The 27777-nt window shown below is 40.3% G+C and overlaps 2 protein-coding genes across 2 annotated transcripts in view; one reads left to right on the forward strand and one right to left on the reverse strand.

Moving 5' to 3' along the window:
- The window catches only part of DMGDH (dimethylglycine dehydrogenase), a 51024-nt gene extending 46272 nt beyond the window's left edge, over window positions 1-4752 (reverse strand). The window contains exon 1 of the mRNA XM_020783720.3: window positions 4512-4752. Coding sequence (XP_020639379.3) covers window positions 4512-4618 — 107 coding nt within the window. The 5' untranslated portion in view covers window positions 4619-4752. The remainder of the gene's footprint in view (window positions 1-4511) is intronic.
- Window positions 4753-5772: 1020 nt separating this feature from the next.
- On the forward strand, window positions 5773-26779 carry LOC110073962 (betaine--homocysteine S-methyltransferase 1). Its single transcript, XM_020783723.3, has 8 exons — window positions 5773-5961; window positions 9811-9943; window positions 12169-12287; window positions 16618-16809; window positions 17415-17562; window positions 19549-19731; window positions 21875-22103; window positions 25622-26779. Exons 1-8 carry the CDS (start codon window positions 5926-5928, stop codon window positions 25812-25814), a joined length of 1233 nt encoding a protein of 410 aa, XP_020639382.1. The 5' UTR covers window positions 5773-5925; the 3' UTR covers window positions 25815-26779.
- The last annotated feature ends 998 nt before the right edge of the window (window positions 26780-27777 follow it).

A 27777-nucleotide genomic window follows, 5' to 3' on the forward strand; every position in this document is an offset into this window, starting at 1 on the left:
GGACTAGTCTTGTGTTTAGATCCTAAACTGATCCCCCTCAAGTTTAAACTTACAGGCTTTAGAATTTTAGAATTTTGGCAGCGTTTAAATCTAGTTTAAAGTTTAAATCTAGATTTTAAGTTTCAGTCTAGTTAGGCACTAAAGTGTGTTTTCCCCTTTCTTTTATCCTGTTCCTGTTGTGCTAGGGCTCCTACTCTTGAGAAGACTCTGGTCCTACTCAATGTAGACCTGAGCTGTAACTCTCTGCAGGAACAGCTCCCTGTCCACTTCTTGCTCCCTTTCTAATATTTCTTATCTCCTCCTGTCTTGAACCCTGTGTCCTATTTGCTGTCCCTTTAAAAACCCCTCTCAGGTTAGTTTAAGCCCTACCTTTAAGGTAAGTGCCTCCAGCGCTGCCTGGGGACTATACTGGAATGGATGCAGGAGAACGGGCTTAGGCTGAACCCGGACAAGACGGAAGTACTGAGGGTGGGCCCCCGCCCCCCCACAGTCGGGGATTTGGGAAACTCCCTCTCTTTTGGGGGGGTGACTCTCCCTGCAAAGGATGGGGTACGCAGCTTGGGGATCCATCTGGACCCGGTGCTCTCCATGGAGTCACAGGTGGCGTCGGTGGTCCGCACCGCCTTTTTTCATCTTAGGCGGATAGCCCAGCTGCGGCCCTACCTGGATGTGGGGGCGCTCACCATCTTAGTACACGCGCTCGTAATCTCAAGATTAGACCACTGTAATGCGCTCTACGTGGGGCTTCCTTTGAGGTTGCTGCGGAAATTACAGGTGGTGCAGAATGCGGCGGCCAGATTACTCAGTGGAGTGAAAAAGTTCCAACATATTTCGCCCACTCTGGCCGCATTGCATTGGCTGCCCATCAGGTTCCGCATCGACTTCAAAGTGTTAACGCTTACGTATAAAGCCCTAAACGGTTTAGGGCCTCGATACCTGGCGGAACGCCTTCTCCCACCAAGTTCTACCCGGGTCACACGGGCGAGCCAGGAGGTGAGGCTGAGGAGCCTAACGCCGAGGGAGGCCCGAAAAGAGAAAACAAGAAATAGGGCCTTCTCGGCGGTGGCTCCTCGCCTGTGGAATAATTTACCTCCTGGTATTCGCGGAGCTCCCTCGCTGGGCACTTTTAAGAATCTACTAAAGACCTGGATGTTTCGGCAGGCCTTCTCACCAGATTACTTTTGATTTTCTTATCTTTCATTGTCTTTCTACCTTTAATTGTTTTGTAATTTGTTGTTTTATTTTTATAGTATTTTATCTCTGTTGTAAGCCGCCTAGAGTAGTCCTCCGCGACTAGATAGGCAGGATATAAATAAAATAAATAAATAAATAAATAAATAAATATTTAAGGAAATACTGAATATGAAATTGAAAGTTACAGTAGATCAGAACAGACAATGAATACACTTACCTCCTTGCACAGCCTCTTCTCTCTCCCTCCTTTTCCTCACATAAATCCTTCTTTCTCTCAGCTTTAATTTGCAGAGCTGCTACACTTGCTGTGTCTTCTTACCCTGCACTTTGTTGCAGTGTGGCACTTTGCTGCAGGAGGCACTCGCACTTGGGACAAACTGTTTCCCTCTTCAGTTTTTTAAAATAAACCATTCCACTTCAGTACTACATCACATAGGCACTGGAATCTTGCTGGCTTGTTATTGATATGTAGTTTGCCTTCCATCTGGTAACTTTAGCTTCTCCATACAAAAACTATGCCAGCTCCTTCCCTCCCCCTTTTTTCCTTTTATCTTCACTTTTTTTTTTTTGCTCCCACCCACCCCATCCTTCTTTATTAATGCATTCGCAAGCTTTGCCAGCCTATTCCACAAGACAGTCTATACTTAATAGTAGATTGTCAAAAGACATGAGCGGGATGTTTAAATTGTATAGAAATACACTACAACAGTGATACAGCGTTGTGCCACTTAGGAAAATAAGAGAGGAAAAAACTGCTTGCATATTCAAATAAACAAATTTTAAAAAAGGAAACTCCCAGTAGAAATGTTCAGAAAAATATAAACTTCAGGTAAGACAGTAATGGAAAAGGACAGAAGGCAGGTGGAGTAAGGATATTTTGATCCATGTTTGGATCAAAATGTCAACCCGGGTCTATTTAAGGCAATTTAAAGAATGGTGTGATTCCATGCACCAAGTCAACCCAATTCAACTGAAGCTGTCCCATGAGAATGTGAACAATGACACAAACAGCATGAATCAAGATAATAATATCCAGAAATTACTCCAGATTTTTTAATGCAATGTAGTCACACTTCTATTCTGTCTTTTCATCTTCTGATAATCTCCAAACCATGAGTGAGGGTTATTAATGCAGGAAGAGGGTGGAATAATTTCAGTGGCACCAATAGATGAAGGGTGACAATGTGAGGGTTAAATGGGGTGGGAAATGGAATGAACCATTTTAGTGAAGGCCATTTCATATCTACACACAAAGAGTTTGAAGTGCTATGAACTTCAAAGGGAACTCGAGAAAATTTTCTCTGCTAAATCTCATACAAATTGCTAGTTAGAATGCATGAACACATGCATTCTAAGTGTGGGATAAAGGCAAAAAAGACTGTATGCTATATTTTGGAGAACAAAGGGTGCAATCAGAAAGCAAGAAAGGTGTGTGTCTGATGACATTGGAAAAAGTCATTTTGCCAGGAGCAATCTCCCTTAAAGCAACCCTTCCATCTGCTGGGGAATCACTTTAGCCCAAAAATGTAGTAGTCTTATACTGGACCAAAAATGTCCAGCTTGAGCATGGATTGGGTTGGGATGGAGTGCAATTCCCCACACATTGTGTGACTGCCAGAAAATAGCTTGCACTAGACCTCACAACAGGCAATCCAAATGTGAGCTATATGCCAGTGTGATCATACTCTATGCCCACATGTTTCTTGTTTCACTGATAGCCACTCTCCAAGAAACATATTCAATTATTTAAAAAACCTCCACTTTATGAATGTGGCAATGTTGTGCTTCTGTACCCACAATTCAAAATGCCAGGAAATAGCTTGATATTGCTAGATATCATGCCCATGTTGCCAACAGGAAAAAGGATGCCAAGCTTTACATAGCAAAAGGCTGCCTGAATGTTGACAACACCAACGGCAGCAGTCAAGATTATGAGATACCCACCACCATTCACAAAGTGACACTATACAAGGGAACATCCAGAAATGACTCATTTTTTCAGCAGTTAACCACTTCTCATCCAAACACAAAGCAATTGTCAGAGCTATTTTTCAGTAAGTGTGAATGCCCCAATGTGCTCAAATTTGGCACCGAGCAAGAGCAGACTGTCTGCTACATCTGTGTCAAATTTGGTGCTGATCCAAGGTCCAGTTTCAAAGTAATATATTTTTGTTTGGGGGACCCCTATTTTTTTGAGTTGCCATATGGACTGCTGAATTGGACTACTGCCCAATACTCTTGGCTCCTAGAAAAAGTAATGCCACCGAGCCATCTGGCATAGTGTTGCAGGTTTAGGCCAATAAGATTTTTTCCACCTCCCTCTGGGACCACAAAGCTTCTTGAATAATAATACAGTAGTTCCTCGCTAGACAGTTACCCCGCATGACAGTTTTTTCGCTAGACATTGACTTTTTGCGATCGCTATAGCGATTCGCAAAACAGTGATTCCTATGGGGGAATTTCGCTGGACAATGTTTGGTCCCTGCTTCGCAAACCAATTTTCGCTAGGCAACGATTTTGACAGCTCCCTCCGTACTCACAAAACGGGTGTTTTCGGGACCTAAGCTTCGCAAGACAGCTATTTAAACAGCTGATTGGTGGTTCGCAAAGCGGCTTTCCTATGGCTGATCTTCGCTAGACAATGACGATTCTTCCCCATTGGAACACATTAAACAGGTTTCAATGCATTCCAATGGGGAAATGCTTTTCGCTTAGACAATGATTTCACTAAACAGCGATTTCAGTGGAACGGATTATCATCGTCTAGCGAGGCACCACTGTAGCTCCATCTCTACCTCTCTGCTCTGATTTACTTCAGAAGATTGTTGTGAGCTGGGTGGCAAAGTAAGACACTTTAAATATTTTGGAGATCAGGCAAAGCAAAAAATTAAATTAAATTAAATGGATTAATTTTAAATTTGACCTCCGCTTACCTAGACCTTATATTAAATTTGTTGAGGTACAAATAAATGCAAAGATCTAGCTATGTGTTTACTTACAGGATACATGATTGCCAGACCAAGAAACTAGCCCTTTGAAGTCAATTTAGCCTCATCGTCCACATTTCAGGGACACTCCAAACCTCTCAGCTTTTGGCTTGGGGGCTTGCAGATTCGAGTAGCTTAATTCAACGAGCACAACACCGTGGCGATCGCGAGACAAGTCGACACGCGACCACCGCATATCGTAACGTCTAAGGGGATGGGGGGGGCTTTATTTTCGACGACGGGAAGGGGTAACCCTGCCATTCCTGTTTGGAAAACAGGCTCGAGAATACACAGCCTGCAATAGGAGGCAGAGCCTGAAGCTGGACTCACCACCTCTCAGTGGTCGGGCCGCCGGCAAAGAGCCGAGCAGCGGGTGCAAAAGCCGCCTGTCCGCCCCTCCGCCTTGAGGGAAGCGATCTTAGGGCTGCTCGGAGCATGGCTTCTCCTTGGTCGACGCCGGGGGTGGCTCGCAGCAAATTAAGATGCCGCCCGAAGACGAAGTTTCCCCTGTCCCCGTTTAGGGAATACAAGCCGCGCTGACCCCGCAGCCACTCCTCTCATTACAGTACAAGGAACTAGAAACGCCCCTCGGAGGCGAGGGAGCGGGTAAAAGGGGTCCATTCTGGCTCCCTCAGAGAGGGGAGGGGACAGTTCTTGGAAAAGAACTCGCGAATTGCCTCGAGCCACCATATTAACATTTACTGTAGCTCCGAACAGCGGGCGGGCTGCTTTCTGAAAAAAAAAATGAAAAGGGAAGCTTCAGTCAGCGTGAGGAAAAAGAGCGATGAGGCGAAATGAGGGACGACGTGGTATTGCCCTGAGGCGAAGTCAGGGGTGAGAGAGAAAATGCCAAGGTAGCCATGAGACCCGACATTATGAGGGAGGGTGACAAGACGTTACAGAAACTACACACAACCCCCAATGCTGTATCTTTTACCAATGCATTCGTCTCCCACCCCGTCCTCATGCATGCATGTTAGTTGATTTAAAATCTAATTTTACCTCCTGTAGCGTTATCTGGTGGGCTGCAAAACCCACTTGCTTTCCTGTAATAAGTTCCAGCGGAACAGCCAGGTGCGGTTGTAACAAAAACTTCGCGCGTGTCTGTTGTGCCTTCAACACGTTTCTGGGCTTTCTGTAAACCATAATTTATGTGGCTCCTTAACTAAGCTGGTGGACTTCTACTTTACCTTATGGGGCATGGGTTTTCAAATGTAATATATCGTTCTCAGACCAAAAAAGTGTGTGCCATTTAGTTTCGTAGCGCACTGGAAAACGCCTTTTCAACCCTGTGAAACCCCAAGAGCTTTGGGGGAATCCCCTGAGGAGTGGAATCAGACTTCAGTCCGATATTTATCCCCTTCCTCCAGTTTACGTAATTTGTGGCTAGGTTTTCCTGCAAGAGAGCGAGAGCGCGCGCAAGGTCTTAGATTTACGCAACAAGAGCCCACACAGAGACCCTGGCCTTATCGCCCCGCGGCCTTTAAGCAAACTTCGGACTACCGTTGCTAAATTAAAAACAGGCTGCCCTATTTGCAGGGCGTGGTAAAGTGACGCCTGTCCCCCCAATCAGCGTCGGCCTCAGCATCCGCCCACCCCTTCAAGGGGTATATAAAATGCACGATTGGCTCGTCACCACAGTCTATGCCTCTGTTCTAGGGCCGAGGTTGTCTTGGCCTGTTTTACGTGGTCGCCAATACAGCGCGGAGGAGCCAAGCGTGCCAGCGCCCGCAGGGTATATATCATGGCACCTATTGGAGGGGCGGCGAAAAACAAGAAGGTAAACGATCGGTTGGGACTTTCCTTGCTTGATTTTGCTCTGAAGAGAAGTCTATAGACATGCTGGTCTTAGTATAGAGCTGCCGCCGATTAACTGTCAAGCTCCCCGTTGCTAGTGGCAAATTTGGCAGGCAGCGAGGTGGCCACTTCTGTCCTGTGAATGTAACGCGGAGAAACGAGTCTCTCTGATCAATAGATCTTGTTAAGTAACGTGAGGAACGACTAGGGGGGTTAATGTCTGTACCAGATAGACTATGAGGAATTGGAACAGATGAAAGGTGATTTGTCGAACTTCTGCATCACGAATTTAAACGTCGAAATTGGCACCACAATGATGCTGATCTCTGAACAATGTAGTTTTAAACACTGTGGAGAAAAATCAGGCAAGGAACACCGGTTGGATCCCTCATTCTGACATATTTTTCCACACCCCAGATACTTTCATTTTGTCAAATCTATAACTACTGATTGAGATTGCTGGGGTGTGTCTGTTTGAACTTGTGCTGTGATCATTTTCCCAAAGTATTTATTTACTTATAATCTCCCAAAGTATTTCTTTACTTATAATGTATTTTTTATTTGACTTTTATACAGCTCATCTAGCTACCAAGGCCACTCTGGGTGGTTTACAACACAATGACATAATAGACAACAAATTAAAAACACTAAACAAAGTTTGCTGAAATTAGAACAATTGCATAAGATTCTGATTTAGATAACCCTTTTTATGTTTCTGAAGCATATTATAGCCAGGATTTTGGATAAACTCTTCAGCAGACTTTTAAAAAATGTCTAACGTTGAATGCTCAGACAATATCTTAATGAAACACCCTACACGCTCTCTTGTGAAACAACTTACATTTGCACAGAACCTGTCAGTCAAAATGCAAAGAAGGAGCTCAGATGGATACTTGGATGAGGGAAGCACAATATTGTCATAGTAAAACATGTGTTTCACATCTAGACAGTCCTGAATTCAATCCCTTGTATCTCTAGATCCTAATGGGAAAGACTCTTGTTTAGAACATTTGACCATTGTTGCTAGTCATTGTGGAGTAGGGAGCACTGAGTTGGGTGAGCCAGAGATCTGACTTGAAATAGAACCCAGTATACAGGCATGGATAAATTCAAGTCTGTCTAATCATGCAAGCGAAGTCAGATTAATACACTGCAGAATGTGGCTTGTAAGTAGCCAAGATTGCTTGAGCTGAGTAAAAATCACCTCTGGGAACTTTTATAAAAAGCTTTTGCATTTCATTTCCAGCATGTCTATCCTATGTTGTGGACAGACAAATAGAAGTCCGTTAATGAGTTTCCTTTCTTCCAATGTTCTCTCTAATTTTCAGCCCCTCTGGGCGGTGCTCTGCCCATCACGTGCACAACTTTGCCCCTGTGACTTTGCCTCCCTGCACAGGGTTCTGTCGCAACTGGAACCAAAGGAGTGCAAATTATTACTGTGGGTGTGTGGAGGAGGAGGAGCCCTGTGTGAAGGGCATGCACCTTAAAGTTTCCTTCCTTTCTTTTTTGAATAACCTAATTCACTAAACTACTGTCATGGGGCCCCAGTATCTAAGCAGGTAGACTTTTCAACCAGCCAAGACAGTTGTGCAGTGTAATGGAGGGTGCAGATGATGATGTTTTAATATTTTAGGGTGCTAGTAATCTTCTTAGATGAGACTTGTTTCAGTACCCAGTCAAATTAAAAACTGGTGAGTACAGTAGGAGCACAGTATGCATGGTACCAAGTCCCCCATGGATGCTGAAAAATGCAGAAATAACAAGTGTTATACATAGCATGGTCTATGGCTCCTACTAGTGGCTAATTCTGGTAAATACATCATGAAAATACATATAAATACATATTTCTTTTTTTTTAATTAATATTTTCAGGCAACAAATAAGTGAATCTGCAGATAGTAATCCTGTGGATAGCAGGGTCCTACTGTAATTCTTAAAATACCCTTGTTTCAAATTGCTCTGGACATAAAGATACTACAGTGGTGCCTCGAATAGCGAGCAGTTTGAATAGCGATAAAATCGAATAGCGATTAGTTTTTTAGGGCATTTTTGCGCTTCTATTAGCGATGGTCCCTATGGGCGATTTTCGATTAGCGATAGTTTAAACAGCCTCGTGTTCGCTACAATACAGTACAGTATTTTTAAAATGTTCTTGCACTCACTGGCCCCCAGGGGCTGAGGGCTGTGGGTCGAGAGCTTGGGAGGGTGGGCGAGCGGGGCCCTGGTGCTGGGGGGGCCTGTTGCCGGGTGGGGGAAGGGAAAGGGCCCTGGCGCGGCTGTGCGCCTGGCTCCCCGTCTCCCACTTCACCTCCTCCTTTTCCTCCTCCGAGGAGGCGGTGGGCGCTCATCCCCAGGCCAGGAGCGAGCGGCGCTTCGTCCGGCTCGCTCCTCCCGGGGTGGCGGCGGGGGAAGGGAAAGGGCCCTGGCGTGGCCGTGCGCCTGGCTCCCCATCTCCCGCTCCATCTCCTCCTCTTCCTCCTCCGAGGAGGCAGCGGGCGCTCATCCCCAGGCTTGCAGCGAGCGCCGCTTCGGCCGGCTTGTTCCTCCCGGGGCGGCAGCGGCCACCCATCTCCTGGCCGCCAGGCCGGGCCTCCTCCGGCTCCTCCTGGCAGCGCTGGGGGTCGAGGGAGGAGAAGAACAAAGGGAACCGCCGGGCACCCCCAGGCAGGGGCGGCCGGGCGGCCGTGACACTCCTTCTGGGTTGGCTGGCTGGCTGGCTTCCTCCTCCTTCCTCGCTCCCTCACTGGCTGGCTTTGTTCTGATTTTGTTGATTTTTTCCCTCCATTGAGATGATTGAATAGGTTTCAATGCATTTCAATGGGGGAACCGCGTTTTGATTAGCGATGTTTCCCATGGAGATTTTTGAATAGCGACGGCAATTTGTTCCTATTGGAACGGATTAGCCGGCTTTCAATGCATTTCAATGGGAACCCGCGTTTTGAATAGCGATGAAATCAAATAGCGATTTTTTTTTGCGGAACGCATTAACATCTGTATTCGAGGCCCCACTGGCCAAAAATTAAAGTTTCCATTAGTATTTGATTCCATTCCTTGTAAGTGTGATATGCATGATAAAATGACTTGATGCTTACATATATGCGTTAAGGATTGCAAAGGTCTAAGACCGCAGCAGGGTTTTTATGTCTTTATCAGTGTGTATAACTAAGGACAAGAATCTCAAGAATTTAAGCACAAAGATTTAAATGTTGTTAAAACAGTGATAATTGCTTTCCTCAGAGTAATTCACCAGCAGACTGTTGCAGACTTATTCAGAAGGTACTGCTAAATCAAAATATTTTATATCAACACTAAATAAGGATGACCTATCTGATTGTGGTATAACCTGTTCCTTACTGTGTAAGGCTGACAATGTCATCAGCTGCAGTGGTTTCTAAGAAATAAAACACTGTGGCTGATGGTATCATGAGCCTTATGTGACATAACTTAAGGAGTAGGATTTCAGCCAATAGCCCATTTAGCAAGAGGCAATTGGGATAATAAAGCAAGAGAGAAATGGCTGCATGTTTGTTACCCCATGGATTTAAATTATCCACACAACATGTTATTTGTACACCCAAGGATAAAGAATAGTACCTTGTTTCTCACATTGCAATTTTTGGAAAAAATCAGCTTACAAGGTTTACATGACTAACATTAGACGGAGACACTGAAAGCAGCATAGTTTTAAATAATATGTGTTTAGAGTCAAAATGGAAAAAAGAACGGGGCTAAGTATAACTTTGTGGTATAAATCAGTTATTCAGTTATTGTATCAGTCCATTATTCTAAAGATCATACAAATTTTTGAACTCTTTTATCGTTGTAATTTTAGGGTATTCTAGAGCGCCTAGATGCTGGAGAAATTGTGATTGGTGATGGAGGATTTGTATTTGCTCTTGAAAAGAGGGGCTATGTAAAAGCTGGACCATGGACTCCAGAGGCTGCTGTAGAACACCCAGAAGCAGGCAAGTCTAATTTGTAACACATATAATGCTTACTGCATATTCTCAGTTAGCTAATGTTAATCAAGCTTAGGCTGAAATTCTATGTTGACTTCCTTTGGAGTAAATCTAATTCACCTCAGATGAGTTTATTTCTATATAGATATGCATAGGATTGTACTTTTAGAACTAAATCCAAAAGATAATCAAAATTAACCAATACTGTATGTGTTAGAACCTACCAAAGTGTTGAGTCACCATCCAGAAATTGATTTAGTGGATTTACTCTGACAGGGATTAACAATTGGATTTAGGGTTTAGGTTGCAGTAATAATATTCACATTCACAAGGGTGTAAGTCTAATCGAACACCCTGGGATTTACATATGAGTGATTTTGTATAGATTTCAGTTCTGCATCCCTTTGAAATCAATGGAACAAATCAGCTGCACCTAACTCAAGTTCAACTTCTGTCAGTGAGTCATGTTTTTTTTTACTTAAACTGAGGCTTCTGGACACACCCTATATATCACGGAATAGTGCTTATATAAATGTTGCACATTTTATTAGTATATAAGTGCACTTAATCTTCATCTGTACCTATTTATTTTAGAATTCACAGCGCTGTTAATCAATTATATTTACTTGTTGCTTTGATGTGGAATTTTGAATATTCTTGCTCCCCCCCTCCATTTTCAGGAAAGCTTAAACATAAGGCAATAATGTACACTGTTTATTATCCTGTGTCTGAAGGGGTCCATAAGCATTTGAACACAAGATCCTCCCCAAACTCATGATCTCTTAAGTATCGTTGCTTTCTCATGTCCACAAGTGCTACATCAGCTAGTACTATTTTCAATAGTAACTCCATATCATTTGCCAAAAAATTATACCTTAAAAACTATCTCTACCGCACAGTATGATGGAGAGAAAATCAAGCCTAGTGTCATTCTTCTTGCCCACCATGTGGCTTTCCATGCACAGCCTAAACTTCTTCAGAGTCAAGCAGGATTTTTAAAATGTAGTAAACAAATGCTTTGAAGCTCTGAAACACTATGAAATATCCATAGCTTAGTCATGCAAACGTTCCTTTCAAGAGTGAAACAGATACTGCTCTAAATCACTTTTGGGTGACATTGTATGGATCAGTACTTGTAAGTGGGGAAATAAAGTGACCTTGAGACTCTATAAGAAATCCAAGAATCTTATAATTGGGCAATATGAGTTCAGTTATTGTGCAATAGATGACATCAACTGCACTGTAAACATGTTGTGAAATCCAGGATAACTACTCTGACGTAAACAGTTTCAAGGACATTTATTTGGAATGATGCCTTTTTTTTATTTCAAGCAGTAGAAATGCATATTTAGTGATACTATAGAGACCTATTTGTGCATATGACACTACTACATTATCAGAATGTATAAATAGTTGCTTCTTGCTAGAGAGGGATATATGTCTTGATACATCCCCCACTGAATATATTCTTACATATTGAACCAAAAATTTCAACTGAAATAGAGACCAAAAATACAAAATATTAAGCCTCAGATATACTTACAGAGGCTGGAAATCAACAATGTGAGTGAAAGAGGAAGAAATAAATGATGGTACTCTCTCCCTATCTCTCACCTTACAGCATTCAGACCCTGTCTTTGTATGTGCTCCAGAGAGTAACCAGGCCTCCAGAGCAAATGTAAGGGTATGCACGGTGGAGATGGCATTGCCCTGCATTCATTTCTGCTGGTGAAAGCAATTACAGTATGTCTGCAAGAAAACACTTGTGTTTCACCTTATGTTCTTCATCAAACAATCATTTATATAGTGCGTTTCATTTACAGAATTTTCTCAACACTGAATTAAGTCAGAATTATTCCAGTTTCACAAACTGGAAAAAAAGGACAGGAAACAATGATCTGTGCTTGCTTTAGGTACCTTGTTAGGAGAGGTGAGCATGGAACATACAGTGCAAATTTAAGAATCTCTATCTAGACATCAGTACAAAATACTTTAACTATCTCGCATACTGTTTGCATTAGCCATGTAATACTTGCAGACTAGCAGAAGGATTTCTAACTGTCAAAACACGGAGTGGTTTTTGTTTTTTTTAAAGAATACAACCTTAGATCCAATTAAAACTATGATGTTAAGCCATAACATGGTGCACGGTGAGAACATTTGATATAGAAGGAGTTGCTTTCAAAATGCTAACATTACATTTGACTCTGTTTTGTTTAAACATTTTGCAGTTCGCCAGCTGCATCGAGAATTCCTCAGGGCTGGAGCAAATGTTTTACAGACATTCACATTTTATGCCAGTGATGACAAATTAGAGAACAGGGGAAACTATGTAGCTGATAAAATTTCTGTAAGTAGACTCAACCACTTTTTATCAATATTTTTGACATGTAGACAGATTGTAGTAAAGAAATATGGTGCATCTTTATATATGCCCTAATTCCCCCCCCCAAAAAAAAACATGCAGACAAGTATACCAAGATGTAGTATGCTAAAATAATAACTTGCCTGAATTGCAGTCCACAAAACAGAGACATCCCATATTTGTGGAAAATTAACACTGGTTAATGTTACTGCTCTTATTTGTCACAAATACTGTAATTTTCAAGTTATTTGATATTGCTGAAATCCTGTTGTTTGTAATGCATGCGGAAGGCACATGACATAATTTTTAGTGCCTTCTCATTGGCAATCAGTGAGAAATAGCTTAAATATTTCTAATGTTTTAAATTTTCCTTAGGTATCTTTAAGTTTCCTTTTGGCACTTGCCTGCAACTTCTTATTACTACTAAGCCGAAGGAGTGGGGTGGCAGATGCCTTTGCAAGGACTGAGAGGCATTCCTTGCTCCAAGATAGGTTGGGGCATCTTTGCAAAAGGGACTGAAAAATTTCCCTGTTCAGAAAGCATCACTCTTAATACATTAATTTGCTCTTCATTTTTACTTGGCTAGGATTGCCCATGTAATCAGTCATGAATCATTTCCTGCACTAAAACTGAATTTGCCATGAAAAACAGAGTGTCTTTGTAAACTGAGGAATCATATTTATATTCTGATCAGTAGGAGTTATTTTCAGGAAATATTTAGACTCCAAAATAGAAACAAGGAATGTTTATCATAGCCACATCTTTCTTGATTCTTTTTGCCTCTTACAAGTTGGAAATGATTACAAATTCATAGTGAGAACTTTGAGTGCTCTTTTTGTCCTATATATCCAAAATATGTAATATCAGAAAAAAAAATCCCAACCCTTTCCCCTCTAATTGCATATGAGATTTCAGAAATGCATCTATGTGTACATTTTGTCTTCATTTACAGTCAAAAATCTAAAGTCTCATGGTGATTTGCTACATTAATACTGTATATTCTACATAGAAGGAAGACCCAGTGGTTACAGTGGGCTTTATGCCTAGGAAAATATGCATAGGATTGCAGCCCTAAAATTTTTAAACTGTGATATTTCACAATTCAATTATATACCAGCTATTTTAATATATACCTCGTATATGGTTTCTTAGTACTGACATGTCAACTTCCTAGAACTTCAGTGTTACAGAATTAGAATGGATTAGAATTTCTCTGCCTTTTATGGTATGTTTAAAATAGCATATGCAAACATGAGATCTATATTAGAATCCACAGCTGTTCCTTCATAATATAAGACTCAAATTATCCATAGCTCTGAGAGGTGCTGGTATAACAGGAAGGAAACATTGAATTAAACGACACATCCCACAAAGAAAATAGATCCAGCACCCAGCAATATTGATTTAACTGTTCTAGGCCTTAATTTATAGCCCCTCCTTACATGTTGCCAAGGTGAATACGAACATTTTTTTTCTCAGTATTTGCAAAGCATTGCCTAGTTCTTACCAATACTGCTTCTTCAAAAACATCATAAGACAAATATCTCAAGATTCTCTCTTGCCTAGTGTTTGGGTATATGTCATACAGTATGTATCATACTTACTCAGGGCTTTGATACTGAGTTACGTGGTCATAGTCATTGACTCTTGGACTGCAACTGTGAGAAATCCAAGTTGGAGTTCTCAGTGATCCATGAAACCAACTGGGTAACCTTGGCCTGTCAGCCTGACCTGTCTCACAGTATTGTCATTAACATAAAGTTAGGATGAAAAGATCAACATATATCACCTTGAACTCATTTGAGGAAAGGTGGAATAAAATTTTAACTAATATATAAACAAATATCTGACTTCAGAAGACATTGTCTATTGTATCTGTATCGAATCGAAGTCATTTGAGGAATAGTTGAAATAAATGGATGTGTCAAACGAGGAGTAGAGGAGTGCACTGTTGTATTCATTAACTGAAGTCTTGTCATATAAAAGATGGAGCTCAACTGTACTCTTTTGCTTTAGAATCTACTACTGAAGATGGTGGGTATTAATAGTAAGGAAGCAGATGGGGGGGAATTAGGGAAAATTTCCTAAGGGCAAGAGCTCCATGACACTGTAACACACTGCCTAAGGCAATAGTGGATTGTTATTTGCTGGAGATTTTTTTTTAGAGTCTATCAGAAAGCTTGCAGTTGTAAAATTATTGCACTGAGCAGCAGGTTAGATTAAATCCCTTCTAGTTCCAAAATTATATTAGTCTGTATTGAGAATCTTGCACCTGCCCTCTGCTTATGTTTGAAATGCACCTAGTCTTCAAATTATTATTATGCGTATTTGGGACCTTAGCTATGAAACAACATGGAAGTTCAATATACAGTGGTGCCTCGCTTAATGATTGCTCCGTTGAGCGACGAAATTGCTTAGCGACGGAGTTTTTGCAATCGCAAAAGCAATCACTTTGCGATGGTCCCTATGGGGTTTTTTTGCTTTGCGATGATCGTGGGGAAGCAATCATGGCAAAGTGACCCTTTTTTAATAGCTGATCGGCGGTTTCAAAATAGCCGCCAGGAAAACAAAATGGCTGCCCACTATGTTTCCTTGCTTTAGAGGCACCAAAAATGGCTGCCCCTATGGAGGATCTTCACTTAAAGGTTAGATTTTAGCCCATAGGAACACATTAATCACGTTTTAATGTGTTTCTATAGGCTTTTTAATATCGCTTAGCGATGAAATCGCTTAACATTTTTTCCAGAATGGATTAACGTTACTAAGCGAGGCACCACTGTATTGCACTTGCCTAGCCTTCAAGTTATCAAAACATGCATGGTGCTATCTAAATTTTCTTGTCCTTGAGGGGCTGCAGTTGAGATACAGCAATGTTCATGTCAAGCACTACAGAAGACTGTTTGAGTAGAAGTTAGTCCAGTAGCACTCATAGGTTGTAAACCTGATCTCTAAAGGGGAGTGTAAGGCCATCAAAAATACATTAATTTCCAGGTGCCTGTCAGAACATCCATGCTTCACGTAGAATAGGCAAAAAAAAAAAAAATAGAGGCAGGTATCTCAGAATATTAAAGATACGAGTTACCAAATGCATGAACAATTTCTTCTTAGCCATCTCGTATAGGTATAACATGAGAAATATCATGCCATATTGATGGATCAGGAGCTTCCCAACATCATTTTCTGAAACCAGCAATGCAGTATGTCAGGTTCTTAGCCCAGATCAATAATCAGAAAATATGTTACAGTCAGTTGTATTGCAGCCTGTGAAATGTCAAGACACTCCACTCTTGTAATTATCTCCTTGCTTTGGTTGTCAGCCAAGATGAACAAGGTAGTTTCAGAATCTATGACAGAAAATAGGAAATAGCTGCCCAGAGACCTTTGGGTAGTGTGGGCAGCATATAAGTTAAAAATAAATAAATAAATAAATAAATAAATAAATAAATAAATAAATAAATAAATAAATAAATAAATAAATAAATAGTTTCAAATCAACTTTGATGCTGGGCTGCTCCAATGAGCTTTAGCACTTTGTCTCCCAAATGGGATAATAACTAGTAAAAATACTTAAATTAAATGACCTGTGTCCAAGAATAGTCATGCCCACAGCTAGAGGAGTGATCTTGCTAACCCCTCTTTTAAAGTTGTCAAAACAAAATGTTCTCTTATTGTAGCATTCAGCACCTCAATAAAAGCAAAGTGTGCTGCTTATATACCACTCCATAATGCTTAAAGCACTCTCTGGGCAGTTTACAATTATGCAGGGAACACATTGGTCCCTTGCAAGCTGGGTACTCATTTCACTGACCTCAGAAAGATAGGAGAAGGCTGAGTCAACCTTGCGCCAGCTGCCTGGGATTGAACTCAGAGTGGTGAGCACAGTTTTGGCTGCAGTACAGCAGTTTAACCTTTGCACCACAAGACTCAACTATTTGGCCAGTTCCCCAGGCCGTTTCTATTCCTGATGAAGAACAAAGATGAAGCATGTAAGTGGCAGGCTTCTTTAAGGGCCATGTTTACATATTTAGGCTGAAGGGGTTAAGGTTCACAAGACTTTGGTCAGCACACATAAATCAGAAGCATTATCCACCAAACCTTTTTCACTGTTCTGTTACTGAACATTGCCCCTTTCTTTATGACATTGTACTATGCAGATTGATAAAATATGAAGCACATTGTACTATGCAGATTGATAAAGTATGAAGCACATCAGCTAAATACAGTATATGCACTTTTAATTGAGTTTGCCCCCTGCAATAAGAGTGGGATAATCACATAGTATAAATTCTCACCAATAGTACTTCCATATTTTTAGGGCCAGAAAGTGAATGAAGCTGCTTGTGACATCGCAAAAGAAGTGGCTCAAGAAGGGGATGCTTTGGTGGCGGGAGGTGTCAGTCAAACACCTTCATATTTAAGCAGTAAGAGTGAAGTCGAAGTGAAAGCAATATTTCGAAAGCAGCTTGACATTTTTATCAAAAAGAATGTGGACTTCTTAATTGCAGAGGTAAATCAAATAACTGAATAATTTATAAATGTTGGCACTGAAAGCCTGAAGTGGTGCTGCTTTCGGCATCTGTGCTCTGAAAATGAAAAGCTGAAATTCATTTGTCATAATATATAGAATGTATATGCTCTTTGATGGGTGCACATTTTTGTTTCTGAGAAAAAGGTTTAACGTTCAAGAGCATAGCTTACCAGATTTTGTTCTAGTGAAACGCTGCTCACACAATGGGGCTTTAAGTTTTACAGCTTGCTGTACCCCTCAAAAAGCAGGTCTGAGTACAGGATTTTTAGGAAAGTTCTAGAATGTTATAAGAAGGCTCTGTGAAACAGGAGAAACTGAACATTAGATGGAGTAAAAGCATGCTTGGTGGGGGGTATATATGAGGCTGCATAGGGAAAGGGGATAGAAAAATTAGTTGCTTAAACATATGTTGTGGTTTACCCTGAGGTTGAAAGTAATTTAATTTTTAACTAAAGACAGCCGTACAAAATATTTGTTTGATTTTTAAAAACTGTTATTAGTTTTAGGTTTTCATCTGTATTTTTATACCAGCTGCAGTGTTTCATCTGTATTCATTATACCCCATTTTCAATTTAACGCTTCAGTATTTTGAACATGTTGAAGAAGCTGTGTGGGCAGTTGAAACCTTAAAAGAATCTGGGATGCCAGTTGCAGCTACTCTATGTATTGGTCCAGAAGGAGACATGCATGGTATACTCCCTGGAGAATGTGCTGTTCGACTTGTAAATGCTGGTAAGACTAAACAGTATTTCTCACCTACTGACCTATGGGGAAGGAAGTATCATCTGTCTAAGATGAGCTGACAATAACTCAACAAAAGTAAGCATAGTCTGTACAAGAAGAAGTAGAATGACGGGAAGTTGACAGGGCTGCCCCTATCGTTAGAGGGAGGCAGACGGGAAGCACAATGGGAACATCATTTCTGTTCCTCTAGCAGCCACATATTGTTTCGTCATATTGTAGCATGGAGCTCTTTATGCCACACCATGATGGGATTTTCATGTTATTGCAAATTCATAACAAAACATGAAGGCTCTTTGGTTTCATGTTTTTAATTGATTCCCCAAAGAGAACCTTTTAAACATGAATGCTTTGTGTTAACAAAAGTTTCATGTTCTTTTGTGTTTCCCTCTTTTGTTTACCCTTTTTTGCATCCCTTATCTGTCAAAATGCCCAAGAAATTTCCATCAAAAGGTATTGTGAAGACTGTTGTCAGCAAACCAGACAGTCCAGAGGGATTTCAGATTTCTAAAAGGGTCAGTCACTCTGCCCTTGACTGGCCGGCTGGGAGTCCCTCTCTGTCACGTTCCCGCGGGTTACAGTAGCCAGAGTCCGATAAGCCAGTCCAGGGTCAGAATTATCAAGAATGCAAAGCCAAAGTCCAGAAACCAACTCACAGCAGGAAGTCCAGTGTCAAAGTCCAGGGTCCGATACACAGTGTAGCTCAGGGTCAAAGTCCAGGGTTCAGAGTCCAACACCAACGTAGTCCAGAGCCGAAGTCTAATACCAACACAGTCCAGGGTCAAAGTCCAGAATCCAGAGACAGGAACACAATACCAGAAGAGTGGATGCCAGCCAAGGTTTGACTCTTTGCGTCCACGAAGTTTCTGGCTTCACTGGAAGCTATTTTATAATGAAATAGCTCCTTGAGCTGCTGGAAGGCTTTCTATTCTGCTAATACTCAGGAGTAGGTGAGCGTAGGTCTCTATGGAAAGCCTTTGAGCAATCCTCTGCTCTTCTTGTCCTGAGTCTTTCCCGGAGCCTGCCCCTAAGCCTGTCTGCTGTGGAGGGAGAATCTGGGAGCGGTTCATGTGTTTCTAATCTCTCCACATTCTCTTCAGCCACAGTTAACCCTTCCGGGTCCAGGTCTTCGGAGGCACCCATGACACTCTCTGTCAGTTGCAGAGAAACTCCGAGTTGCTACCGAAGCAGCTGGTGATGGCCAGGTTGATAGGCCCACTCTTTCCCCTTCCTCTTCATGCCCCCATGCACCTCCTTGGTGTGACCATCTCAGCCCCAACATGTCCCAGAGAAAAAAGCCAAGATACTTAGTGGTGGTAGCAGATACCCCATGAACAGTATAAAAAAATGAACAAGCAGGTGTACAATTTCATAATCTCTCCCTATCTGTGTTTCAGTAGTATAATGCCTCCAGCCTGATATAGTAGTAGTTTTCAGTTATAGATATAAGAATTGTTTTGATATTGCTGACTATTATTTTCTGAATATGTTTAGTAACATGGCATTTTAATACCATGTTGAAATTGTTTTGATATTGCTATTATTTTCTGAATATGTTTAGTAACATGGCATTTTAATACCATGTTGAAATTAACCTGGATATATTGAAGACATGAAGCCACAACTGACATGATCTACCAAGATCAACTCTGAAATGAGATTTCCCTATCTGTGTGTTCTAAACTAGATAAGGAGATAGCCAGATAATAATGCATGTCTGTAATGCTAGAAGAGATATTGTAAAATGCAGGACATCTGAACTATATCCTACTTGTACTAAGATCTTACATTTCCAGCATTACAGATACATTATCTTACCTTTTCTGCCTTTTTTTTCTGTCCATATATGTGTATGTCAAAAGCAAGAAAGAAAGCATAACATTAAAAAGGGTCAGATACATGCCAAGCAATTACATTTAGAATGTTAAATTGTAGTTCATTTTTTATTTACGGAACACTTTCCTTCTCATTTGTTAGGTGCTTCTATTGTTGGAGTAAACTGCCATTTTGATCCAACTACTTGCCTCAAAACTTTGAAACTCATGAAGGAAGGCTTGGCAGCTGCAAAATTAAAAGCACATTTGATGTCACAACCACTTGCTTTTCATACACCTGATTGTGGGAAGCAAGGCTTTATTGATCTACCAGAATTTCCCTTTGGTAAGCCTTGAATGTTTTTACTTTTGATCAATATCAAGTTGAGAGAAAGATAACACAATATATCAGCTATAAGAAGGAAATCAGGCCACAAATCACACAGTCTCCAGTATCTATATACAAATGCTATGAGTATGGGAAACAAACAAGAAGAACTGGAAATCTTAATTCAGAAGGGTAAATATGACTTCATTAGGGATAACTAAAACTTGATGGGATGACTTCCATGACTGCAGTATGGCAATTGAAGGATATAAACTTTCAGAAAGAATAGAAGGGGAAATAGAGTTGTATTTTATGTCAAACATGCATATTCCTGCACAGAAATACACAAGAAGGAGCTGGGTTGTCCTATTGAGAGCATCTGGATTAATATAATCAAGGCAACAACAACAAGAAGAAGAAGAAAACATCAAGAATTTCAAAGAGATATGATGTGGTAGTAATGGGAGGTTTCAATTATCCTTATATCTTTTGGGAGGCAGGGTCTGACATATATATATCTCATTGCTCTGGGTGATTTACAGATTAAAATTTAGAACTCCACACAACCCCACATTACAATCAATATGGCAATTCACCGCTATAGATCTAAAATTAATGTAAAAGACAAGAACAAACAATTAAAATTAATATTAAGAATATCCATGGAATATGTAATTGAAAGCAGCATTGTATAATTCTCTTTTCACTAATTTCCTGAATATCAGGAGGGAAGGAGGCTGGCATACTTCAGCAGCTTGTTCCAAAGATTGTCCCTTCCAAGAAATTCCTGACTTGTTGCTGACAATTTTCTCCCCAAAAAAGTTGAGGAAGGAACTAGAGGATTGGCTATCCTTAACTTGATTCTAACCAAGAAGATCTGGTGAATGAAGTGATAGTAAAGGGAACTCTTGGAGTGGGGGTGAGTTTCCATGTTCTACCTGGGTTCTTGGTTTCAGAGGAAGCAAAAGTGGACTATAACCATATATGCATGCTGGATTTTAAGGAAGCCAATTTTAATAAACTCTGAACAATAATAAGTAAGGTCCCATAACAGGAGATCCCAAGAAGAAAAGCAGTCCTATGCTATGATTCTATGAAATATAATTAAGGCTGCATTTTCATTACATTTTATGATTATAGGTTGCCTCGAACACTACTTAGTATTAAAAAGGTGGGATAAAAATGTAATAATAACAGATCCTCCTGTTTTCCCAATGTAGACAGAAAAGGTGATTTCTGTTAGAAAAAATATTAAGAAGTCTTTTGTCTCTCCTTCTGTTGAAATATGTATTTGAGGACATACACTTTCATATACAATTAGTTGACCTTTATTTTCTGAGCTTGGGCTTTGAGTCACAGTGGGGAAGTTACCCTTAATGCTTAAAAGGTGAAATTAGCAGTAAGCAGACAACAGACCAAAATGTTTTTAAAAGTGTGTGTGCATGTGTGTATTTTCATTACAGATGTAGAGATGTAAATGGTAGGTATGGGGACTTTACAGATGGAACATAGTTTTGATCCTTGCCTTCCACAGACAATCAATAGTGGCCATGCTCCTAATGCCTAGTTTCCCAGTTGAAGTACAAGGTGATGCATTTCCACCTGCTCCTCCATCCTTCTTCTGCAGAGATGGAGGTTGAGTGTCGAAATCCTGAAAGTGCTGGTTCACAAATTTTCATGTTTTCCAGGGGAAGATGAGAGGGAATGAATTAAAAAGCACTCTCTCTCAGAGAGCCCCAGCTGTGGTTGGATAATTGTCTCTTTTCCTACCCTGTGCATGGAAAGAGAAGTTATCTGCTGGCAGTCCTAGGTAAAGCCTGGAACAGGAAGCTGAGAGTTAGTTGGATGATTACCCCCCCCCAAGTGGGATTGTTTCTTTCAGTTGAACATGATATACAGGAAGCACTAAACAATGTATCAAACCATCTTGCCCTTTTTGTTGAAGCCTTTCACTTCTGGATAGATGATGCATAATGCTTGCAATAATGCCATATTGTGTAGCTACTTCATCTTTTTCTCTGTAATGGATTTTTTATTTTAAGAAAGAAAACAGAAGAAACCATGAAAAAACATGGAGGGTAGCAAATAGAAAATGTTATTATTACAAACCCTCATGCATGTTTATATCATAGTGAGCTGAAATAATTGTGTATCATTGTAGCTTTGGAGCCCAGGATTCTCACCAGATGGGATGCACACAGATATGCAAGAGAGGCCTATGACTTAGGGATCCGATATATTGGAGGATGTTGTGGGTTTGAACCATATCACATCAGAGCCATTTCTGAGGAACTGGCCCCTGAAAGAGGGTTTTTGCCACATGCTTCTGAAAAACATGGCAGCTGGGGAAATGGGCTGAGCATGCATACCAAACCATGGGTCAGAGCAAGGTAAGTATATTTTTAACTCAGGTATGTAACTAGCCCCCTAAACATATTTCCTTTAAGAAATTTGTTGTCTCAGCAAATTACCTAGAAGTAGTAAGCTCTGTGACATTATATACAGTAGAACTATGTGTGTTAGCACTTTTGGAGAGGAAATGATATCCCAAACGAGCAAAGCAAGAAGAAAAGTGCAATATCTTCATCAGCATATAAATTAAAGATCAGTTGATTAGTCAGCATGGGAATTAAGATCAAATTAATATCAGTTCTCATTAACGTAAATTTTCTCCAGCTCATTCTAGAGCAACTTCTATCCAACAGTTATGCAGTTTTAAGACCCATTGAAATTTGCTGCTCTCATCACATGTTAGGTAACATTTCTGTGTATAATAAATCTGAGATGATTGAATTCAATCTGAATTTTTGTTGTTTAGTCGTTAAGTCATGTCCGACTCTTCATGACCCCATGGACCAGAGCACTGTCTTCTACTGCCTCCCGGAGTTGGGTCAAATTCCTGTTGATAGCTTCGATGACACTGTCCAACCATCTCATCCTCTGTCGTCCCTTATCCTCTTGCACTCACACTTTCCCAACATCAAGGTCTTTTCCAGGGAATCTTCTCTTCTCATGAGAATGCCTAAGTACTGGAGCCTCAGCTTCAGGATCTGTCCTTCCAGTGAACACTCAGGGTTGATTTCTTTGCAGTCCAGGGGACTCTCAAGAGTCTCCTTCAGCTCCACAGTTCAAAAGCAAAAGTTCTTCGGTGGTCAGCATTCTTTATGGTCCAGCTCTCACTTCCATACATCGCTACTGGAAAAGCCATAGCTTTGACTATACGGACCTTTGTCAGCAAGGTGATTTCTCTGCTTTTTAAGATGCTGTCTAGGTTTGTCATTGCTTTCCTCCGAAGAAGCAGGCATCTTTTGATTTTGTAGCTGCTGTCACCATCTGCAGTGATCATGGAGCCCAAGAAAGTAAAATCTGTCACTACCTCCATATCTTCCCCTTCTATTTGCCAGGGGGTGATGGGACCAGTGGCCATGATCATCAAAACCATTTATAGCTTTTTGTCTAAAGTTGATCAGTTGCTTATCTTTAACATACCGCAAAAAAAACCCTCTTTGGTATTTGCGAAGATTAACAAGTTTAAAATAAAAACAATCATAACATCTCTGTTTCATTTTATTTTTAAGTAAAGTTGGTTCTGCCCCTGAACACAGTTCAGATTTTTCATGTGGCCCTCCTCTAAAGAAATTACGTTGCCCACCCCTGGCTTATGTGCATGACCTGCCCTGTGTCTTTTCTGAGGTGAAGGCTGTAAGGTTGCCATGATTACTGCCACTTGCATATTTTCCCACTGTCCTGTCTGGCACATTAAATACATTGCTAAAAGTACATTACAGCCTGGATTTTTTAAAAAAAAAATCCATATTAACAACACATCAAATGAAGGGTGGTCATCATTACTGGCCACGTGGGGAAAAAAGATGTACAGTCACCCCTTCCTAACTGCCTGCCCTTAATGCCAAGAGTGTGCCTTTTTTGTATTTGTGGCCCATAAATTTATATTTGGATGAACATATGTCTAGGTTTTTAGATAGCTGATGCTCGTTTGGCTTGATTTCTCTGTTCCTGTGTCCAATGGATATACCGTGACATACAGTGGTCCAGTGTCCATTGTGCACAATGTGTTCCTGCAGGATGAACTGGTGCAATGGAGGACTCTTCTTAAAACAGAAAAACCCTTAGATATATATTGATATATCAATAAATGATTATTTTTTTAAAAAATTGAAGGCATAAATGGACCGTTGAGGACAGAGAGAAAATAAACCGGCAACAGTGGGTAGCCAGCCCCACATCAATTCAAAGAGGAGGAAATAGATCACTGCTGCTAAAAGTGCTTGAGACATTAATACCAGTACAGTGGTGCCTCACACAACGATTGCTTCATACGACGATGAATTCACACAGCGATGGTTTTTTTTTTTGAGGAATTTCCCCCATCGTTTAACGATGTTCTCTATGGGGGAATTTCACTTAATGATGTCCCTTTTTGCTCATTTAAAAGTGTCTTAAAATGTTTGAAACCTGTTTTAAATGCTTGGATTCCATGGTGCACCTTGTGAAACATGTGCAAACTTAATTTGGTTTTGTTCTGAGTCTTCATTAATTTTTTGTGATTTTTTTATTTTCCCCATTTAAATCAATTGAATGGACAGTTCAATGCATTTAAATAGGGAAAACAAAAAATCACCAAAAATTAAGGACGACTCAGAACAACACCAAATTAAGTGTGCATAGGATTCAGGAGGTGGGCTAACGATTGCAAGCATTTAAAACCTGTTCCAAACATTGTAAGGCACTTTTAAATGAGCGAAAACGGACATCGGAAAGAGCTTCAAAAGCAGGAAAACGGAGATCAAAGAGCCCTTTCCAATGTCCATTTTCGCTCATTTAAAAGTGCCTTACAATGTTTGGAACAGGTTTTAAATGCTTGCAATCGTTAGCCCACCTCCTGAACCCTATGCAAACTTAATTTGGTGTTGTTCTGAGTCGTCCTTAATTTTTGATGATTTTTTGAATTTTCTCTCATTGGAATGCATTGGATGGAAAGTTCAATACATTCCAATGAGAGAAAATTTAAAAAATCACTAAAAATTAAGGACGACTCAGAACAACATCAAATTAAGTTTGCATAGGGTTCAGGAGGTGGGCTAATGATTGCAAGCATTTAAAACCTGTTCCAAACACTGTAAGGCACTTTTACAGGAGCGAAAAAGGACTTCGCAAAGCCATTGAAATGTATTGAGTCGGCTTCAATACATTCCAATGGAGGAAACATTGTTTCACTCAGCGATGTTTCCTATGGGTTTTTTCACTTAAAGACGGCAATCTGTTCCAATTGGAACGGATTAACTGGTTTTCAATTCATTCCTATGGGAAATGGTGTTTCACAGAACGATGTTTCGCACAACGTTGATTTTTTTTGGAACCAATTAACATCGTTGTGTGAGAGGCACCATTGTATATATATTGTGTCACTGCAATCCAATACAATAGAGGTATGGAAAGTATCGGAAGAGCTACAGAAGACTACTGTGTGCTATTGTCCTTATTGCAGCTAAAACAATTCAGAAAAATGATCCACATAGCCTGGAACATAATTGTGAAGCTTGTGGAAGGTCTTGAAACCTCACTCAACCAACACCACAATTTGTAATAAGTGTGTGTTTTAAGTTCAGAATGGTTTTGCTTTAATTCAGTCTGTACTGGATTCATTAGTTTCAACAACTAAAGACATTTCTAGTGACATGCTGGCTGTATCCCAGAAAGCCTAAAATCAGTTAATCAATACGGGCCTTAGAACCAGCAATCTTTTATTTATTTTTTATTTTATTTTATTTATATGCCGCCCACACTACCCAAAGGTCTCTGGGCAACAAATGACAATTTGTTGACTGTCAGAATAATATATTTTGTAAGATGATTAATACAGTAGGATTTGTTTCTTTGTACCTAGAGCTAGGAAAGAGTACTGGGAGAATCTGCTGCCTGCTTCTGGCCGCCCGTATTGTCCATCACTGTCACATCCAGATAACTGGGGAGTGACCAAAGGAGATAAAGAGCTGATACAGCAGAAAGAAGCAACAACTGAACAGCAACTGAAAGAACTCTTCAACAAAGAGAAATTCAAATCTAAAGTTGTAGCTTAAATTATTAGCAATATCATATGTACTAAACCAACTCTATTAATGGATACCTGATAATAAATGAAAAGATACAGTGCTAGGGACAGAATTTGTTAATCACAAGCTTAATTATAATAAATTACAATTATGTAATATCATCTTTATGAAAAGTACTCTTAGCCATATGAATTTATGTGAAATTTAAGATTTTAAAGCACACGTTAACATTTCATTAAGTCCAATTCACAAAATGTAGAGAAAGTTCTTCATCCTCTAGTCCTCTTGAACTAATTTCAAGAATTCAGACTGCACTAAGAATTTAATGGAGAGAGGAAAGTTATTTTGCCTCCACTGACAAGATTTGGAGGATATTATAGGGGACAGGAAAACAAGAAGTAAAGGCTGGAGGCTCTGAATATAAGAAGTAAAGGCAGGAGACTCTGAATATCCAGGTGTTTTAAAAACACTCAGGTGTGGCCCATTTGGGTCTCCCTATTCATACCCCTGAAACCTCCAAGAGAGAAAGGGCCATTCTGCAACTGAAGCACCTTTTCTATTGGCAGAGTAGCACTTATCAAGTTTCTTACAGTTCTTTAGCTTTTCAGTTGTTAGCTGTTCCAGCTGCTAGCAACCCTTCAGTTTCACAGTAAGCCACATAGAATTCAGTAGCTGCCTAGTGAATGTATCTACAATTGCATTTTAGCTTTCTCTGAACTGTGCCTTCTTTCTTAGATTAAGAGGATGTATCTGATGTAACAGAGCACTGTTTCTGAGACTCAAAATCTGTTACTTCTGAAGGAAATGTATTGCACAGTGTAAGAATCTGTAAGATGTAATTTCACTACAACTGTATAAACTTAATGGGAAATGGAAGAACATGGTACCAGAAATGTACAGTCTGTTTTTCAAATATTTCCTAGCTACAGTAACCATGACTTCATCAGTGAGTATGAGAAATCCATTCCAATAAATCTCTTTGGTGAACCTGAGATGATTTCTCGTATATTTACTTATATAATGATGTCAGTGGGCTTTTGCCAGCTTTAAAAATTAAGTTTCCATTGGTGTGAGGAACCAACAAGATCAGATGTTATAATATTTAACACGTTAACAGTTGTGACATGTATCTAATTAGAACTAAAATAAGAGGCTCAGCACAACACTTTGGTGGTCTTTGTATCCAATAGCAACGTTCTATGTCAATAAAGATCTGTAAATTAAGTTAGTGTCAGCTGTTATAACAATTCTATTGTAAACATGTAGTTAGGAAAAAAGGTAGACAATAGTTTAATTTGGCTTGTGGTTTAAATAATGCTATGAATATATACAACCTGTCATTATTGTAACTCTGATCTAAATGATGACAAATAGCTGAGAAATATGTACACATACAATGAGCATTGTTTTTGCCACTTTAAGGCAGAAATTGCCAACTTCAGCAGATCTGAAAGCCAATGTCACTTCCCTCTCTTTCCTAAGACTGCACCACCGGCTTCCACTTGTTGGGGTTTTTGCATTATGTGAGATGTTCAACAAGTGGATTGTCGTTGCTGTCCCTACAATGAGTTTCTGTGGAAAAGCAGGGATTTTAATCCAGGCTGTCCTAAATCCTTGTTTGACACTCTATATTATGCCACATTGCCTTTCAAAACACTCAGGTAGCACAAAATTGCACTGTAGACCTGAACTTCAGTTCCTCCCTCCCTTGCACCATTCTTCAAAAAACATATTTTCCTCATTGTTCTAGAGCAACAAGTAGTCTTTCAGCAGAAACTGATTCCGCAGGAGTTGTGTTTGTACTTTCTTTGCACACAATGAATGTACTGGGCTAGAATTTTCAGAGTCACAAGGAAGAGTAAGTTGGATGAAGTAATTTCATCCTCAATTATAGCTCTTTAGTTTAAATCAGTGTTCCCCAACCTTTTTCGGACTGCGCCGGTTGGGGGGTGCTGGCTCCCTGCATGGACTGGATGGGGGGGTGGGGGCA

Source organism: Pogona vitticeps, chromosome 2 (assembly GCF_051106095.1).
Source record: "Pogona vitticeps strain Pit_001003342236 chromosome 2, PviZW2.1, whole genome shotgun sequence".
In the NCBI taxonomy this organism is placed as follows: Eukaryota; Metazoa; Chordata; class Lepidosauria; order Squamata; family Agamidae; genus Pogona; species Pogona vitticeps.